At 40.8% G+C, this 20,434-nt stretch overlaps 1 protein-coding gene across 2 annotated transcripts in view; it reads right to left on the minus strand.

Moving 5' to 3' along the window:
* PDE1C (phosphodiesterase 1C) overlaps nucleotides 1-20,434 on the minus strand; it is a 648,265-nt gene that overhangs the window by 73,057 nt on the left and 554,774 nt on the right. For both annotated transcript variants that reach the window (XM_088464282.1, XM_088464275.1), the window contains exons 10-11: nucleotides 16,582-16,683; nucleotides 10,303-10,423 (exon numbers count right to left, since the gene is read on the minus strand). In XM_088464282.1, the coding sequence (XP_088320408.1) occupies nucleotides 10,303-10,423; nucleotides 16,582-16,683 (223 nt within the window). The remainder of the gene's footprint in view (nucleotides 1-10,302; nucleotides 10,424-16,581; nucleotides 16,684-20,434) is intronic.

Consider the following 20,434-nt stretch of genomic DNA (forward strand, 5'->3'; position numbering starts at 1 on the left):
CAGACCCACTCGCAAGCGGCTGTCCGCTCGCAAGTGGGTCGATGTTGTGCACTGCGCATGCGCACGACGGCGGGAGCTCCGTCGTGCGCATGCGCCAGATGCGAAGAGCGAAGGACTTTCCTTCGCACGTTGTGTCTGATCAAAGGGGGCGTGCTGTCGATGTTGATTGACAGCACGCCCCCTTTGGTGGGCGTGCCGGGGGCGTGCCTCCCTGACGGGGGCGTTCCCAAGGGAACGCCTACCGTCAGAAGCCGGCCCACGGACATCACTAGTGATGTCAGTGGGAGTGATTTTTGCTCTGATAGAGCCAAAATCACTCCGGGCCTTGCGGTTGAAAACCTCAACCGCAGGCTCCGGCTCGCAGTGGCGATGGTCGCGATGGTCAAACTGCACGCTCGTATAGGCTGTGGGTGGTGACCCACAGCTATACGAGCATCCAGGAGGACGCTCCATAATAATGGAGGGCGGCCCTCATTCAGAGCGTGCGCTCTGCTCAGAGCGTACGGCTCTGAATGAGGGCCAATGTCCTGATTCATATGAAACCTGGACATTACCTTAGGCAAGAAAGATGGCTTAGTCCGTGATACCATCCTATCTGTATGAAAATAATGAAGGAGCGGAGAAATATAGTGCCTCACTCCACAGGCACTAGAAAACAGCTAAGGCTTCAAGGATGCAGGGGGGTTATGTAGGGTGGTGGAGCCAATTAGATTAGTCTTCTAGTGTCTACTCCTCTGTTACAAGCCACTTAACCCAGCATCAGCTAGCAGTGTCACTCACATCGGATGATAAGGGAGAACAATTTTATTTATTAAATGCAAAAAAAAAGATGGCCTGTTTTGCCTGTAGCACAGCAAATACTGGGTTTTGTCTGTACACTGTGACTTAGACTTGAGCCAAGATGCGCTCCGTCTCCAACTGTAAATCTGTCTGCTCATTTAAAGGGATGTAGTCAAAAGGGCGACAATGTTAATTATGATGTCCACATTATCAATATGCCAACGGGCAGCTTGTCGACATTCTCAGAATTTCGACAAGTGAAATGGCGACATCAGAATGTCAACATTAGGGTTAGGATGTGGTCTGGAGGAATAGGGTAGAGCTGCAGCAACCATCGGGAGCAGGTAAGTCACCACTTGACTATCAGGGACGATATATGCTAACATTCTAACATGCCGTCATTTCATCACTGTCTACATAATAAATGTTGACATGATGATTGTCGACATTATGACTGTCAACATTTCTTACCCAATCCTATTTAAAATGTACTCTTATGCAGCATAGCTAGATTTACTCTTAACTTTAAGGAGCCTACTTATGAATTATTAATATTTAAGAACCAGCAGAGGTCCTTCATTAGGCAGTACATAAACCCTGCTACTTTGTGATACCCAGTTGGGTAAAGGGCAAGAAGTTCCTTAACAATTGTAAGCTACTAGGAGCAGGGTCCTCCTCCCTACTGTCTCACAGCCCTCTTCCTTAGCACTTCAATGACAGCCTTCAGCTTCCCAGCTGTATTCTGTACTGAGAATTGTGGTGCTAATTGTTACTTGTGCTCTGTTTATGTTTTGGTTACCGTATTGTAATGTTCTGTGTACCCTGTACTGTCCTACTAATGACTTATGTATGGCTCTGGGGACCACCTGTAGATAAAATTTAATAATAATAATAACAATTGTGATAGATTCAATGTTTTGCAAGGTAATTGTCTCCAGAAACTGAGTGGAGGTGCCTATTAAATCCATATATATATGCTTACCTCTGCGGACAAATAGGACGTCAGCTGTTCTGCCCAAAAACAGTAGTTCGGACAAACTAGTTCAATTATACCTATTTAACTAAGTTGTCTGAACTACCATTTTGCCTGTTTTCCAGTGTTTGGAAACAATTGGTCAATTGTCTTCGTTAAAACCAGCCGAGTTGGACAGATAATCTTTTAGTCTGTACCTAGTATTAAAGTGGTTACACACAAGAACGATGGGTCAGCCGTCCAGGCGATTGGACGTCCTATCTGACAATTGGTGAATTCACACTTTCCAATTCTTGCCCTGATGTGTCGTGCCTGACATCACAAATGCGCGGGCATTTACATGTGCTTCCCTGTTGTGATGTCAGTCACCAGCAACCTCTGCAGTTAGTGTACAGGTAGTCGACTGCCCGTACACACAGCACGATGAGCCAATATATTTGCACAGCCATCGCGATATGTCTGTAAACAACATCGTACACAGACATATCGTCTATACATACTGGCCAATGCACACGATATATCGGCCAGTGTACACCCAGCATAAGTCAAGATGTTAGACTATCCTCAATTCCTGTCCTACATCACAGTTACATTGACATGCAAAAGGGTCACGTAAGGTTGTCCATGAGCAAAATAGTCTTTATTTATTTATTGTCATGCCAAAGCAGACTCTTACCAGGAATTGGACTTGTTTGAAAGTAAAGAATCTTTTTTCACATAAATTAAATAGGAACGGTAAAAAAAGGAAAAAAATTAATTGTTGTATCAGTAAACAAGCCATACCTCAATTTTTCTGGAGAAACCAGATAATACATATCAATGTCTACATGGTAAAAAATAAAGTCCATCATTGTGATATATCTTTAACGGTACATAAGCAAACACAGCGCTCGGACGTCCCTGTTTTCATTGACTTATTTCACTAAAATCGTCACTGCTTGGCTCCTTCTTATCATACATACATTAATGTTTCATTCACCTAAACCTTCCTTGACAGATGGTCTATACAATTGTGAAAAGTGCATCAAAATCCGTCCAGTAGGTGGGGCGTGGCCTAACTGGCAGACAGGACAGACGTGGCTTTGTGCAGCTCCTGCCTTCATAGGGAAGAGCCTACTTCCTGATGGATTGACCTGACCCTCTGTGGATACCCCTAAGTACCTACACCGCCCTGGTTCCACTCCCTGGGCTGCGGAGTGTATTTGAGCCCCAGCCACGACTGAAGCCTACTTCTCCCCCTAAAGCCGCATTCTCAAGTTTGAGACCTCCGCGGACCACCGGCTGTGCTCCCGTCATAGCCGCTGTCACTGACTCCGGCTGCATCTTGGGATGTGCCGCTGCCTCCCCCCTTTTGGAGACTCCTCTGCTGCCGTTTGTGGCCCCCTGTACGCCGCTCTATAAGGCGCTAAACTCCCGTCGCGGCAGCCACCGCTGACCTCTGCTGTGTCCTGCAGGTGCCGCTGTCTCCCCCGTGGGGGCTCTCCTGCTGGAAACCCACTGCCTCCTTTAGACCCCTGGAAGCGGTTTTGCAAAGTGACACAAGCTGCGCAGGTCCGCCATTTTGGCCCTCTTTACACAGCCTCCAGCTCCCACTACAACCTACAATCTACAAAACCCCTGTCTTTCCACACTCACCTTAGGTGTGGGTGGCTTTCTCCGGGAAAAACGTTTGCCTCGGTGACCACTCTGAGGATACTACTGCTACTTCTGTAATCTTCTCTACATAGCCCTCTATAGTTATATCTGCCAAGAGGTTAACTTGTACTGGAACCAGCAATTATCATTTTTCATCAATATGTACTATGCTTCAGTGATCCTGGTGCTCCCCCTTGTGGTCATAGCTTTGTATTGCAGGACATAAAAGCACTTGATTTCTATTTCTCATTTTTATTTCCAACATTTTTGGGTTAAAATCCTGTATTGGTTGCTCACGACCGCAACGAATATCCCCACCATGCTACCATGAAACTAGGTTTCGCTCGACCATGATGGCTGCATAAATTTTGGCCTCTGGGGGTTGGTGCTTGACTACCTCATTTCTCTATGATATTGTAACTCTATTACGTATACACTCAGCCCATCATTTACCTACATTTGCTAATTTCTACATGCCATGGGCAAGACTGGGAAATCTGCTCATAAGAAAGACGCTCCTCATCCTAGAACAGAGTCATCTCAACCAGACCTACGTCCTTACCTTCTGTCGACTCCTTCTAAGCAAGATTCTCTCCCTGAGTCTTTAGATTCTTCTTCAGATCCATCAAACTCTCCTAGCCTTTTATCAATGGAAACCTCAGCTCCTCATCCCTCTACGAAGTCAGGCATACAAGAACTCCTGGCATACGTAAAACTCACAACAAAAAGTGATATCCAAAATACCCTTCAACAGGAACTGGAATCTGTCAAACAAGACCCCTCCTTACTTTCGGATCACCTCACATCTCTAGAAGATAGTTGGGACCACACAGATGCTACTATGTCCAAGTTGACAAATATAATATCTCAACAGTCTATGGAACTACTCTTCCTTAAAGCTAGGATCCAAGACTCGGATAACCGTGGCCGAAGAAACAACATATGTGTAAGGGGTCTATCCGAAGATGTCCTCCCTTCCAATTCAATTGACGCTCTAACAAAAATTTTCAACAAAATACTTGGCAATGATCCAAATGACAAATTACAATTCGACCGGGCCCATAGAGCTCTACGACCCCGTGGCTCCTCCTCCAATCACCCAAGAGATGTAGTTTGCCGACTACACTATTTTTCTCAAAAAGAGGAAATAATGCGGAAGTTAGGCAACTGGGTGGAGTAGATTTTAATGGCGATGTCATTCATATTTATCAAGATTTGCCCTGGCACACTCTGCAACAACGCCAAGCTCTGCGCCCGTTAACTGATGAATTACGTAAACGCCAACTAAAATACAGATGGGCTTAACTTTCTCAGGCAAAACACACTCACTCTACACTTCTTCAGATCTACCCTCCTTTTGCTCTTCTCTGGGCCTCCCAAAAATGGACACTTTTGACTGGAAAGAACCGTTAGCACAATGGGACTTGCCCTCAACTTCGGCCTGTCCTTCCTCTTGGCAGACGGTCCAAAATCCTCGACGTCGACTCAGGTCTTCTCCAACTCATTCAGAAAGAGATGTTACTTGATTGTCTGTCTCTTTTTTCCTTCTAGGATGTTGTTCATTATATTTCAATATTATATACTTAACATTACTACTGTTGCATTTTCCCATAGAGTAAAGATTGGTAGTCTGTGGTTTGATGTCTTTAGCTAGATTTTCAATTTTGCTAGATGTTTGAGGTTTAAGTTGATGCCCCCACACCTGCGATGTATAATACTACTGAGACTCGGAACATAACTTCCGTTCCGTGATCTCAGTCGCGGGTTTTTCATTGTTGCTTATCTCATATATCTTGTTTATGTTTGTACTTATCCATTTCTCTTCTCCCTTTTCCCTCCTTTTTTCTCCTCCTTTCCCTTCCAGGGTCCGTGAATGCTACCATTCCTCCGTCCTCCCAGATGTCTCTACCTACTAAACTTCTAGTCTCCTCCGTGAATGCCCGTGGACTAAATACTCCCGAAAAACGTTCTAAACTTTTACGCTCATTATGGGCTAGCCGGGTAGATGTAGCAATGGTCCAAGAGACCCATTTTAAAATACCCGCACGGCCCCAGTCTATGTAACAAGCACTATCCAACTGCTTACTATAGTAATAATCCCGAGGGGAAATCCAAAGTTTTCTCACAGAAACTCCCCATCTCTGATGTAACCATACATAGACTGATCTCAGGTAGGCTCCTTTTACTTACATGCCATATTTATAACAAGATTTTCCATTCGTTAATATATATTCCCCTAACCAAGGTCAACATAACTTCCATCGTTCTACTTTGGATTTGCTTGACCCCTTAATTATAGGTATCACTCTTTTGGGTAGGGATATCAATTGGACGTTGGTCCCCCTACTAGATACATCTAATAGTGCACTTAGATACCCTCCCACTAAATATAAACAGGTCAAGACATTGTTCCACAACTACCAGCTGGCAGACTCTTGGAGGACTTTATATCTCACAGGCCACAACTATTCCTTTTATTCCCATCCACACAACACTTATTCTCGCTTGGACTATATATTCCTCAGTCATAGACATTTACACATGCTCTCTGAAGCCAAAATCAGACCAATAACATGGTCGGACCACGCCCCAGTTTATCTGACTTTGACTCTCCCACATCTTTCCTCTAAACAATGGACATGGAGACTTAATAAGTCCCTTCTGCAAGATGCATACTATAAAGCCGAACTTGATACAGCCCTATCTGATTACATTGCCCATAATGTTACCCCAGAAATGTCACCAATTTCAGTTTGGGAGGCGCACAAATGTGTCATCCGAGGCAAACTCATTCAATAAGGTTCATACAGTATATGAAAAAAACAGAAATCTGCACAGATTGCATCCCTTTTACATCAGATTAAGTTGCTAGAGGCATCCCATAAACTGACCATGTCCAAAGATGACTACCATAAGCTTTTGGAAACCTGCAATGCTCTTAGTAGAATGCTTTCGGCTAACATACAATCGTCCTTTAAAAAGTGTAGAAGTCGTTTTTATCAATGGGCGAACAAACCAGGAAGACTTTTGGCTAGAGAGCTGCGAGCCCAGTGAGCATCTGGTTTTATACACACAATTAAGGATAGTCGGGGAATAACCCATGTTGAGACCTCCAAGCAGGCTTCTTGTTTTCAACACTATTATTCTAACCTCTATAACCTGCCTGACCTTAACCCTGCCTCATCTGGTCCCCTCACCTCACAAGTGGTTCTAGATTACCTCTCTTCTATTTCCTTCCCTACTATCTCCCCCTTAGATAAACTTTCTTTGGAAGCTCCATTTTCTATGCAAGAAATAGAGCTGGCTGTAGCCTCTTCCCTGGTGGGTAAAAGCCTGACAGCCTAACCATAGTCTACTACAAAACTTTTCAAGACAAACTAGCCCCTATGATGTTGAATGCTATTAACAAATTCTCAGCGGAATTCAGATTCTCTAGGCAGTTTTTGGAAGCACATATTTCAGTCATCCCCAAAATAGGTAAAGACCCCTCTCTATGCCCAAGCTACAGACCCATTTCGTTATTGAATGTGGACCTTAAATTATATGCCGAATTAATAACCAATAGGCTAAACCCTCTCCTTCCTCAGTTTATCCACAACGATCAAGTTGGACTTGTCAAGGGTCGTGAGGCACGCGATAACACCACGAAAGTCCTCAGCCTGTTACATTTTGCTACTTCTCAGATGAAGACCCCGATTATTTTACTCTCAACGGATGCAGAAAAAGCATTTGATAGAATCAACTGGTATTTTATGAGGTCTGTGCTTGCCCATATGGGATTGGGTCTTCTTGCCCTTCATAGGATTTTAACCCTATATTCTTTTCCTTCGGCGAGGGTGAGAGTCAATGGTGAATTATCTGAGTCCTTTGCCATAAACAATGGCACATGACAAGGTTGCCCTTTGTCGCTGTTGATTTACATCCTTTGCATGGAGGCATTGGCGAGATCTATTCGAGCCAACCCTCACATTTCTGGGATTATGGCAGGTGACCAGGAACATAAACTAGCCCTATTCGCAGATGACCTACTAGCTATCATATCCAATCCACTGACATCTTTGCCTCACTTAATGTGTGAATTTGATCATTTTGGACAATTGTCCAACTTCAAGATTAATTTCTCAAAATCTTAAGCTTTAAACTTGTCCGCTCATGCCTCCGTAGTCTTAGGTTTACAGTCAACGTTCCCTTTTCCTTGGCATTCCACACATATCACCTATTTAGCAGTTAAACTTACTAATAACTTATTGCAACTTTTTGCCACTCATTTTTCCCCCTCCTCTCCTCCATTCGAATGGATTATTCCCATTGGCACTTGAAACATCTTTCTTGGTTGGGGAAAATCAATGTGGTGAAAATGAATAGGCTTCCTAAGTTGCTTTACCTCTTCCAATCTCTACCCATTCAGATTCCAGATTCCTGGTTTCGTTCGCTAAATTTTTTAATCCAGCAATTTATTTGGTCCAGGAAAAAAACCTCAGATCAGATGTGATATTTTAGTATGACCAAAACAATTTGGAGGTCTACAACTTCCAGATATCAAATCATATTATCATGCTACTCATCTTAATAGAATCCTTGAATGGACTAGATATAGAGAGGTCAAGCAATGGATCACTCTCGAAAGTAGCTTCATGAATGTCCCCCCTGAAATCTTACCTTGGCTTTCTTCTCTTCCTAAATTAGATTTTCCTCATCCAACAATTTTTCCCTCTCTCTCAATTTGGAAGTCCTTAAGACATCTATCCCACATTTCTTCACGCTTTGGCCCATTACTTAATTTCTGACTAACCCTGACTTTTTCTCTGGTTTTAATCTTACACATTTCCCTAATTGGGTGCGAGAAGGCCTTTTTAGAACTGGCCAGCTGGTGACTATATCAGGTGTTAAATCATTTACTGAGCTCCAGGAAAATTGGTCAATCCCACACTCTGACTTCTGGAAGTACCTACAGGTTCGTCACTTTCTGATTTCAGCAAATAGACTTTAATAGAAACCTCACTCCCTTTGAGAGACTTTGTATCTCCCCAACCTCTCCCTCCCACACAATTTCTGCCGTATACCAGATTCTTCTACCGAACCCTTCCTCTCCCATCCCCCATTGGACTAAAAAATGGGAACTAGGTCTGGGTATTTTCCTCACAGAGCAGGAGTGGCAAACTATATTTCTCAAAACTCATTGTAGCTCTGTTTGCACAAGTATCAAGGAGACTCAGTATAAGATTTTAATGAGATGGTACAGACACCCTACTTTACTTCATGCCATGTTCCCAACGAAACCTAACACTTGTTGGAGATGTCTCAGGGCCCCAGGAACACTATGGCATATATGGTGGGATTGCCCTCAGTTATCTAAATTTTGGTTAGAGGTTATCTCCATTATACAACACATTTTAGGAACCCCTGTCCCCACAGATCAGGCATTCTGGCTACTTAACCACTCAGATACCTCGCTGGGATCCTACAAAAAGTCCTTGTTATGCCATTTAAGTAATCCTGCTAGAGCAGTCATTCCGACTTATTGGAATTCCTGCAACCCCCCCCACCTGTAAAGACTGGTTCCAAAGAACTGACCACTATATGTCCATGGAGGACCCTTTGATCTTTTCTACCAATGTGCCTTCTACTTTTGCTAATACTTGGTTTCTGTGGCTAGAGTATAAAACTTCTGTGGAATTTAAAAATTATATGTCTTCAAAGGTTTCTACCACGTAATATAATATGACTTCTTTATTTTTGCTAAAGTCTATATACTTATACAAGATGACCCTTTATTGTCCCCCCCATCTGATACTCCTTCTGTTCATTTCTTTTCTTCTATTCTGTTTTTCAATGTTTTTTTTATATACTTTTGTAAAATTGGATTCCAATATATATATATACATTTGAATACGGATTTGCTGATGTTTTCTATGCATTTTAATATCTGTACGTTTTCTCTTTGGAACCCTTAAAAAAAACAAATTGCACAATAAAAAAAAAACGTCCAGTGGTTCTCGAGATTAGCCCGAACAAACGGACAGACGCCTACCAGGGACTTTATTTTATGCTATGTATAAATTTATTAATATTTTTTCTCTAAAGGCTTTTTATGGGACAGATCAAGTTCAAACATAAATGGGTAGTTTAGAAGTACATGAATAATGTAAGATACAAACAGTGCCATAAATTACAAGTGATAGAAAATATGGTGGTGACTAGCAATCCAGAAATACAAAATCACAGACGTTATAATAATGTGATTGAGGTGGGGTAAGGGTGGCAGGCCGCAAAGATAAGCTTTGAAGAATAAAAGAGTAATTGGTAGGAGTAGGAATATTAAAGCAGGTTGTTGAGGGGTAAAGTTGAAGATAAAATATTAAAAAGAATAAATATTAAAAGAAAGGGATAAAGAGCAAAGGCGAAGGTACTCCAGACATCAGGCAAGTATTGAGGGGAAACATCTATGGATCCCACATCTTATAGAAACTTAGAAAGGTAGGGTGAGTTGCATGAATGACTTTAAATCTTTCATACAGATACGATGGGTGTAGAGATGCAGCCACCATCATCAACACAGAAACCAGCACCAGGCCTATGGATGCATCTCCTTAAAGGAGTATCTTAAGGATAAAATCATAGTCAGGGACGCCAGCTCCTGTAATTAACTTAAACATTAATGACCATGAATGCTTCTCCAAGTGCAAGTGGGCGTAAGCATAACACATTATATCAAATTCTAAATAGGACACAAGTTATACACATGCAAGGTGTGTCAAGTTTTACGGTGCTAATGGACATCCATTAACTGATGGACTTACACCCATTAATATTGTATTAATTGTCGAGCCCATTTGTCACAAGGCACTATGTAGTAAAACTAAATAAGCTAGAGGTGACAACTGTGGTCTAAAAATGAGAGTATATAAATGCACCTGTCTGAAGAATTCTTCTAGCAGTGACATGGTCCACCGGTGATGGAGGTCCCAGTTTTTGGCTGGATGGCTTATGTCTGCTGTGTGCAGCAACAGGGATAAGGCTTTTGGCTTGTCAATCCTAAAAATGTAAATAAGTGTATAAGTTAATTTCTAATAAGCAGAAAAAAAAGACAAATAGTTTTTGATAAAATATCTTAAAGCACATCTACACAATATACAGAAGGAACTATCCACTTTGCACACAGTGTTCCTGCATAGGGTCCTCTATCTCCGGCCACTGTTAAAAAAAGATGTACCAATTTTATTTTGTTTACTGGGACCACTAGGCCTGCTTAATGCCAACAAGACCCCTTTAAAATCCACACTGGATTTTCGAATGGACTGGGTAGAGATAATATTAGAAAAAGAAACCAAAATATAAAAAAATTTCAATACGTGGGAGTCATTTATATCTACATTATCTCTAGATATGCGTTGCCAAATTCATAATAGTGTGAAGGATACCACTTGGCTTACACTTCGGAACATTGAAAATAACCCTCCAATGGATATCACTTCTATTGGTCCCTGAACAAATTGAAAGTGAGAGGAGCCTTGTCTCTTCGAGGCGGAGGGGAGGGGGGCGAGAGATATTTTTTTTTTGTTTGTTTGTTAATATTTGATATAGATTTTATATGACTACATTGAAAATATCATAGAAATGTATTATGTACTGAATGTTATCATACACAATGTACTATTGTCTTTGAAATCTTTGGTTGTGAAAATGTGCAGCGTTTCAATAAAAAAAATGAATTAAAAAAAAAAAAATCCACTCTGGAAACTGTCCTGCCCTCTTTCCTGCAGCAATAAATGATAAGTGTAACAAAAAATAAAAAGGTGACCAATTGCAGTAAGCTCCAATGAAGAGCGCATATTGGCCAGAAGGATATGCACTTTACACCCTCCATTGTTTGATCTGTGTTAATTACCTGTACATCAAATATATGGCGTCCTGTATAATAAAAGTAAGGGCCTTGTCTAAGGTTAGGCGAGCTGTCCTTCTGACTGCATAGAAAGATACCATTCCAAGAGAAAAAACTCTTCAACTAATTAATCTATGCTGCATTGTAATGTATGATTTTGTTGTGTTGTTTTCCATGTTCTTAGGCAATGAGTTGACGACCTATTCTACTTCACATCACATCAGTTTGTCGTGTTGTAAACTTTTATTCTGCACAATCACTTTGCACATACCTATTTCTCAATCATTTTGCACATCCCTATTTTATTTTGCTCAATCACTTTTCACATCCCTATTTTATTCTGCTCAATCATTTTGCACATCCCTATATTATTCTGCTCAATCACTTTCCACATCCCTATTTTATTCTGCTCAATCACTTTACACATCCCTATTTTATTCAGCTCAATCACTTTTACATATCCCTATTTTATTCTGCTCAATCATTTTCCGCATCCCTATTTTATTCTGCTCAATCACTTTTCGCATCCCTATTTTATTCTGCTCGATCACTTTACGCATCCCTATTTTATTCTGCTCAATCACTTTCTGCATCCATAAAGTATTTTATTCTGCTCAATCACATTGGACATCCCTATTTTATTCTGCTCAATCACTAGGCACATCCTCATTGTATCTGCTCAATCACTTTGCACATCCCTATTTTGTTATGCTCAATCACTTTGCATATCCCTATTTTATTCTGCTCAATCACTTTACACATCACTATTTTATTCTGCCCAATCACTTTACACATCACTATTTTAACCTGCTCAATCACTTTACACATCCCTATTTTTTTCTGCTCAATCACTTTGCACATCCCTATTTCATTCTACTCAATCACTTTGCACATCCCTATTTTATTCTACTCAGTCACTTTACACATCCCTATTTTATTCTGCTCAATCACTTTACACATCCCTATTTTATTCTACTCAACCACTTTAAACATCCCTACTTTATTATGCTCAATCACTTTACACATCCCTATTCATCTGCTCAATCACTTTACACATCCCTATTTTATTCTACTCAATCACTTTACACATCCCTATTTTATTCTACTCAATCACTTTACACATCCCTACTTTATTATGCTCAATCACTTTACACATCCCTGTTTATCTGCTCAATCACTTTACACATCCCTATTTTATTCTACTCAATCACTTTACACATCCCTATTTTATTCTACTCAATCACTTTACACATCCCTGTTTATCTGCTCAATCACTTTACACATCCCTACTTTAAGGCCATTTTTTTGCATTTATTTCTCCATTCCTCACTTTGGTCATATCCTCCCCCTTTAATGTGTTCCCACTCCAACAAACTTATTTTGTTACCATTTGTTGTCTAATATTTATTTATGGGTCACATTTTAGTAATTACCATGCTTTAATCTCATCCCTTGCTTTCAATCAACTACCTGTACTTTAAAATCTCCCATTGACTGTTCATGCACCCATTTTACAATCATCTTAAAATACACTGAATGTTCTGCTCCTTGCCACTGTTATACTGCTTTTATACCTAAATTTCGCGTCTGACCCGGAGGTTGGAACAGGGTTCCAAACTGGATCAGACACAGAATTTAGCCGGCGCCGACCCAGGAAATTCCAGAGTCGGTACCATTCACACCGTAGCTGGGTCTGCAGTTACCCGGCTCTTCCGGCGTGGAAGTGGACGCTTGTAGATGACGTAATCTCCAAGCGCCACTGAAACTGGACAATCGACCAGGATGCAGCGCACTCCAGGTCATCGTGACCCGGATCGCGCCGTTTACAGTGCAGGGTTTCACAGGTTATTCACTGTTAAACCCTGCAAGTTACCTGGGTTGGATTGCCGGGTCACTCGACCCGGAAATCCAACCCTGTCCCCTTTTACACCAAGGAGCTACCTGGGTTAACCCTGCAATAACTCAGGTTTTAGTTCTGGTATAAAAGAGTGATCACCTGCTCAGTTTTGAGCAATCTTTATTTTATAGTCTCCATCAATTAATCATCCCAGTGTACCCTAAATTTGTATAAAGACACAAATGATCCATCCAGAGATACTACATCCCTGAATAACAATACATACATATACAATATATGAATAATAATACATCCCTCCAATGTACTCTAAAGCATCTACTTCAATTTGTATGGTTGTATATTCCTTAATGTGGGCTAACAGCTCCACCGCTATTTATATCATGATCAATATATCAATCTGCGCTGCATGTTTCTTTTCCACATGGATGAACCTCTACTGCCTTATTTCCTCCCATGGTTATTTTGTTTACATCCACTTATATATGGTTGTCTGGTTCTAACAAGACCTTGTTATAGGAAAACTTGGCGTCCCCACCTCCATCCCAGGAAAATTTGACTTTCTCATTTAGGGCCTGAGCCAGAGACAGCGCATTTCTGCCGCAGTCACATGTGCGTCTTTAGGCTATTGCCACTACAAAAGTCCTTCCCTGGTGTACACCCATGCATCCGAATGTGCAAGGACTGAGACACCGACTGTCAGCGTCCCCTATTACCTCCCAGTCACCGACCATTAACGCCCTTAACATTTCTGCTACCATGAGTCCAAATCTATACTGTGATTCTGTATGTTCAAAATCGAGGCCCATGCGCTGCTGCAACTCAGATGCATACTCAGACAAAAAAAACAATTGCGTGAGCGTGAATACCAGCATAGCGTCAGGCCCCAAGCATACTAATATCTCAGAGTGGCTATCTTCCAGGATGTCCCTATTCTGGTAATTATAGCCAAAATTAGTGTACATTATCATCAGCCTCAACTTGGACCTGAATCAAATGGAGATGTACAGTAGCCCAGTTTTACATCAGTATGTATTTGAATGCAAACACAAGCGTCATATTCAACAAAGATGAACTGTGAGCTCCTCCTGTGTACAGAGTACAGATAAAAAAAAGCCTAACTAACTACATCAGTAAATCCTTTGTATTTTCGCATGACTTAATTGTTTTACTAATTGGGATAATTAGAGATTAAATTGTATTCAATTTGCCTTAATTGCTTTTAATATACAAATTAAATCTGAGTGCCTAGCCCAATTTATATGTGAACAACATATTAGAGTTTTTTTAAACCAGCGATCTGACTGCATGGCATCATTAAATAAGTCTGCATGTGCTTTATTTTTTGAATACCTGTCTGGTGGTAGCCAACATAATCAGTTCTATTATGGGCTTGGCCTTTTCTCCCTTATGGATATATTTTTTGTAAATAAATAAATCATTGTTTATTCACATCAGGATACAAGATGCTTGAATTAGAGGAGACTTGGGTGGAGAATTAATACCATTTAAATGCTCAATTAAGCCAGTTTAGCCTTTATTGGCCAGAAATTGCAGCCTGTATAGGTCCAAAAATACTAATGATCCCAGTCAACACCTGATGTGAGCTATCATATATTGATGAGGACGGTGGTAAATGTGGACCATATCATCATACAAAAATGTTAGTTGTGTTTTGTCAGACGTGTATGCATATAATGGTAAAATCTGACTTTATTCTTGGGCCAAGTAATCTGATCAGACTGTGTACTCTTCACCTTAGAACTGGATACTTGGAGATGTTTTTTTCAGCATTCATAGGTCTAAAATGACACATATAAGATACTACTTTCGTAATCCAAAAATAATACAACATGGAGTCTCATATCACCATTTTATTCAATGTCCTGTATCATACAATTTCTATTTTTGATTACACACTATGAGGCCAGTTCAATTAGCAGATAGGCTATATAGTAGTTTCTGCGCACATATCCAGTAATAATTACAGTAATGACCACATCTAAATAGTGATGAGCGGTTCAGATTCTGAGGAATCCGAACCGCTCCGAACAGGTGGAATCCGAGTCCACCCGAACGCAAGTTCGGGTGTTCCCGCCTGACTCGGATTCCACCTCGAGGCCGAACATCACCCGGCCAGCGTCGGATTCTCACGAGAGCCGGGTGACGTTCGGCCTCTATAAAAGGCGCGGCGCCCGGCTGTCGGCGCCATTTCGCGTGACTGTATCAGACGGAACAGTCACGCTTAGTTAGTTAGTGATAGAGAGGGGAAAAGTGAGACTAGAGTTAGATTACAGTTAGAGAGAGTAGTTCTTGCCACTGTGTGCTCCGTGACTGGGCTTAGCCCACTGTGTGTGTATTATACAAGCTCCGTGACTGGACTTAGCCAACTGTGTGTATTATACAAGCTCCGTGACTGGACTTAGCCCACTGTGTGTTTTTATATCATACAAGCTCCGTGACTGGACTTAGCCCACTGTGTGTATTATACAGGCTCCGTGACTGGGCTTAGCCCACTGTGTGTATTATACAAGATCCGTGACTCTGGACTTAGCCCACTGTGTGTATTATACAAACTCCGTGACTGGACTTAGCCCACTGTGTGTATTTATAATATTATACAAGCTCCGTGACTGGGCTTAGCCCACTGTATACAAGCCCAGTGACTCTGTGGGCCTTAGCCCTCTATGTATACAAGCACCGTGACTTTGTGGTGTCTGTGCCACTGCGCCGCTGCTCTGACGCTTGGTAACCAGTCAGCTCACTGCAACCCTTGGCCAATAATGGTGAAAACAATAATTTAAGCTGTGAGGTAGTCTAAATTGACTGTAAATGACTGGAAATTAATGTTATTGAGGTAAATAACACTCTAGGAAGAAAAAAAAGCCCAATTTATGTCATTTTAGATTTTTTTGCGAATTATGGCAAAAAATGCAAATCCAAATCCAAAGCCAGTCAGTTTGGCAAATCCAAATCCAAAGCCGGACGACGAATTAGAACCAAATCCAAATCCGGCAAAAATGGTCCGGTGCACATCCCTACATCTAAATATCACATAGGAACATAACACACTATGGGGAAGATGTATCTGTTTGAAAGAAAAATGACAGAAGCTGATTGGTTGGTACTTTATCTCTCTCCACTTTATCTCATCTCCAAGATTTGATAAATCCCCCCTATGCTACTACGAGACCTCACAGCCAATTGAATCAGCTTCTATATAAGTATGAGCAGGCACCAAGACTGTATTATACAAGAAGTGTGCACTTACAGTAGTTTAAGTTGAGTATAATTATTAGAATATGATCTCAATCTTTAATTCTTCACATTTACTGATGACATCAGAGAACACAATATTGTAGCTTTCATAATATAGGTTTAAAGTGTAAAATATTAACAAACTACAATTATTTGCTGTAATCTTTCACCACAGGACATCATAACAAGGTTACTCACCCTTCCGGCTGTTGCAACGCATTCTTCATTGCTTTGATTTGTTGGAAGTGACAGGACATATCTGTGGCCAACACCATCTCAATCACCAAGGCCCGGAATTCCCTTCAGGGTTGTCATAAGGCAGAAAGTAAAAGAGCGTGTAAGACTTTATTTTTTCTTGTGCATTTGCTAATTGTTTGTGACATTTCTACTGCAAACCATATGTGTCACAAAACCCTGGCAGATATCTTTATTCTGAGGGAGGTAAACTTATACTTTCTACTTATTCAGAAGATTAGTTTAATTTAAATGAATTTAAGACATTGAAAAAAATATATGTCTTGTATCTTTATGTTTTTTCTTTAGAATTTAATAAAATAAAATATAGGGCAATACATGGTAATTTCCTCTTCAATAACTTCTTACCTTGGCAGAATGTGACAGGTTTCACATTGTATTTAACTGTGTTATGAATCTAAGTGCAAAGCATTGTTCTTAGCTATTAGCAATGTCCCATTTACACAGTTGTGTCATTCAGTAATCTTAACCTTTACTGACTGGGTTTGTGATGACCACATTTGAAAATTGGGTGATTTTTAGGATAATCTGAGAATTATTTGCACAAAACACTCTTGGTAAAGCCCCACATAACTGAATATTATAAAAAATAATAAATATGCAATATTATTTACCCAATATGTTGGCAAGTGACCCAATATTTTGCTATAAAGGATCCTAATTTTGAGCAAATTAATTTACCTAATGTGTTTCCTTTTAAAAATGAATGAAAATATTGAAATTAAAAGTTGTCGATTTTATCTTGAAAAGGAACAATTATGTATGTCATAACTAAACTCCAATAAAATATTTCTTCATCTATTAATTGTCAATGTGATTTTGTGGGTTAGGACATGCCTTGTGAATTGCAGTGTTGGAAAAATCTTTTCTAAGTAGAAAACTTTCTTGTTAGATTATATAAACATAATCAGGCACATCCTTAATACCAACAAGAACAGAAAGCTTACTCAATTATTGTTCTGTTTTTGACTTAATTTGTAATTGAAACTCAGCACAATTTAAATGTAAATGCATTGAATTTGGTATTCCCTATTTACATAATGGAGATAGAAAACTTCTTAAATTATGAGAAATTTTGTATATATACCTTACATAATAGATGCCCATTGGGATTTAACAAAGTATTTATATTCATGTCACTATTAAAATAAGTTTTATATAAATGAAAGCTTTTATTATTTTCATTTATCATAATATGCCTCTTCCTGTAGTACTGTATCTTCAAGACGCTATAATAATTGGGTAATTAGTCAACCTCTCATTTGTTTTCATGATTTATGTATTACATGTCTTGATTTCCAATTTTGTATACTTTTTTTAACTACTATACTATTATTAAATCATGTATTCCTATTTTTAATCTTACATTATCTATGTTCCCATATTTAGATTATGTAAAATTGGCAGTGTGTACTATTTATTTGTAGATTTATTTACAGGTCTTAAACCCTATTGCATATATTATATATTATTATTATTATTATTGTGCTATTAATCAATATTTACTTTGGAATTACTAAAGTAATTTTATTATTATTTATATTGTCATGACTTCCAATGGGGAGTTCATTAGACTATACCCTAATAACTATCCCATACAGGGCCATAGAGAGCTGATCCACACCCCAGTACTTTTTCAAGGGGTGTGGCCTAATTGCAAGAGGTGTGGCCAGAACCCCCTTAGGGAAAAAATTGAAAAAAAGTATTTGCAGCATGCTGAACATGGGGGGTGCTGTAAACCCCTCAGCCACGTGCAAATCCAGAGGGTGGCAAATCCAGTGTGCAAATCCAGGGGCAAATCCAGTGTGATTGATCTCCTCCAACCCCGCGCAGGCAGAGGAGACTGAGCAGCAGCAGCCTCCCTAGCCCCACTGCAGCCAAGCACACAGCAGCGTGTAGGTGTGGAACTGTTTCAGGAAGTAGCAGAACAGACCAATTTTGTGCTTAGTGTCTCCTTTATTTCATTAAGAGGTATCCAGCACACAGCTATGGGAAGTGGGGATTCCCCTCAGGGAAGTCTGTAGATGGATCCGCAGTCTATCAGTGTGTCTGTCTGACTTGTCAGTGTATCTGTCTGACCTCTGAGCTTGTCTTCTATCACTGTCGGTGTGACTGTCCCTCAGCCCTGCTTGTGTCTCGGTCTGCTCTGCAAGTGTGTCTGTCTTTCTGACCTGTGAGCTTGTCTTCTAGCACTGTCAATGTGACTTTCCTTCAATCCTGATTGTGTCTCTACCTCTACTGTCGATTCTCTGACAGTGTTTGTCCTTCAGTCCTGCTTGTGTTTCTTTCTGCTCTCTCAGTGAGTCTGTGTCTCAGTCATATCTGTGTGTCCTTCAGTCTAGTCAACAGCTACTGCACAAACTAGATTGCGTTGATGATATAGAGTGGCAGTCCACAACCAAACATTGATATGTGTAATATTGGCTGTAATTGTACATTATATGTGCTGTGAAGGTCTGATTGACACTTAAGGGGCATGTGGGGGAAGTCTGTTTGGCACTTATGGGGCACATGGTCGGTCTGATGGGCATGTGGGGGTGGTCTTATTGACGCTTAATGGGCATGTGGAGGTGTTCTAATGGCATGTGGATGAGGTCTGTTTGGCCCTTTAGGGGCATGTGGAGGATCTGATGGGCATAAGGAAGAGATCTAGTTGGCTCTTAATGGGCAGGTGCTGGTTATGAGGGAGGTCTGACTGGTATTTAAGGGGCATGAAGGGGGTCTTTTGTTATAAGGGAGGTCTGATTCTCACTTCAGGGTATGTGAGAGGTCTGATGGCATCGGGAGATCTGAATGGTACTTAAGGGACATGTGGTGGTGATTACAGTTGGGTGCTTTAGGGGATGCCCAACCTCTTTCTTCTCCCTGTATCCTACCAATTATCATTTCCCAGAGAGAGAGAGTGTGGGTAAATAAGGGAATGGTGAGAAAAAAGGGGGAGAGAGAAGATAGGGTGTGACAAAAACAAAAGGAGAGAGAAAGAGAAGAATGAGGGGGAGAGGGAAAAGAGTGTGGGTTGAGAAGAAAGAAGATTGAGAAAATTCACCATCTTCAGTAAGCCCCGGTCCGTGCACTGACAGACTTTACATTGGAAGCGTTTTCTTCTGCTAATCACACACCACTTTCATTGGCAGAAAGTGCATCCAATGGGAAGCAACTTCTGCTGATTGTACACCAGCGTTACCTGGCTTCTAAATGCTGCAGTCGCTGTACTCCATAGAAGCCGGGTTTTGTGCGCATGTATGCTGTTCTCTTTCCTGACAGATTAATTGTGCATGCTCGCTCTTGCCGCCATCATGACAAGATCTGCAACCCAGGCAGGCCCCCTGACTAAAGAAAGTAGGAGCCGCTACTGCTGTTAATTACCCATGCGGCACAACATGAACTGCTACGATGGTTCCCATAGGTGCCCCAGACATTTGTAATTGTCTGAAATTATTAAATAATTATCTTTGTGTTTTGAATGAATATATATTTGTATCTGTGGAGCAGCATGGTGTTCAGTGAACTGGTACATACTTTGTAATTATGCCACATGTTTAAAACAAGCTTGATCCATCTTTACATGCAATTTTAAATACTATATAATCTGTAAGTGTAAAGCAGACATGTAAAACTCATGGCCCTGTAGTGCGGCCTGACCACACATCTTGGATTTCTAGGCTTGTTAATCACGGATGGGCAGCACCCAGGAAACCCTTTCTGCCACTCTTATTCAGCCTGCTCCACGACCAGCCTCATCTGAATGTTCCTTCTGCCTGTGGGTGCCAGCCGTGGAGATAACAAAGGTGCTTGA

Source organism: Taudactylus pleione, unplaced genomic scaffold (assembly GCF_031769625.1).
Source record: "Taudactylus pleione unplaced genomic scaffold, aTauple2 ptg000054l, whole genome shotgun sequence".
Lineage (NCBI taxonomy): Eukaryota > Metazoa > Chordata > Amphibia > Anura > Myobatrachidae > Taudactylus > Taudactylus pleione.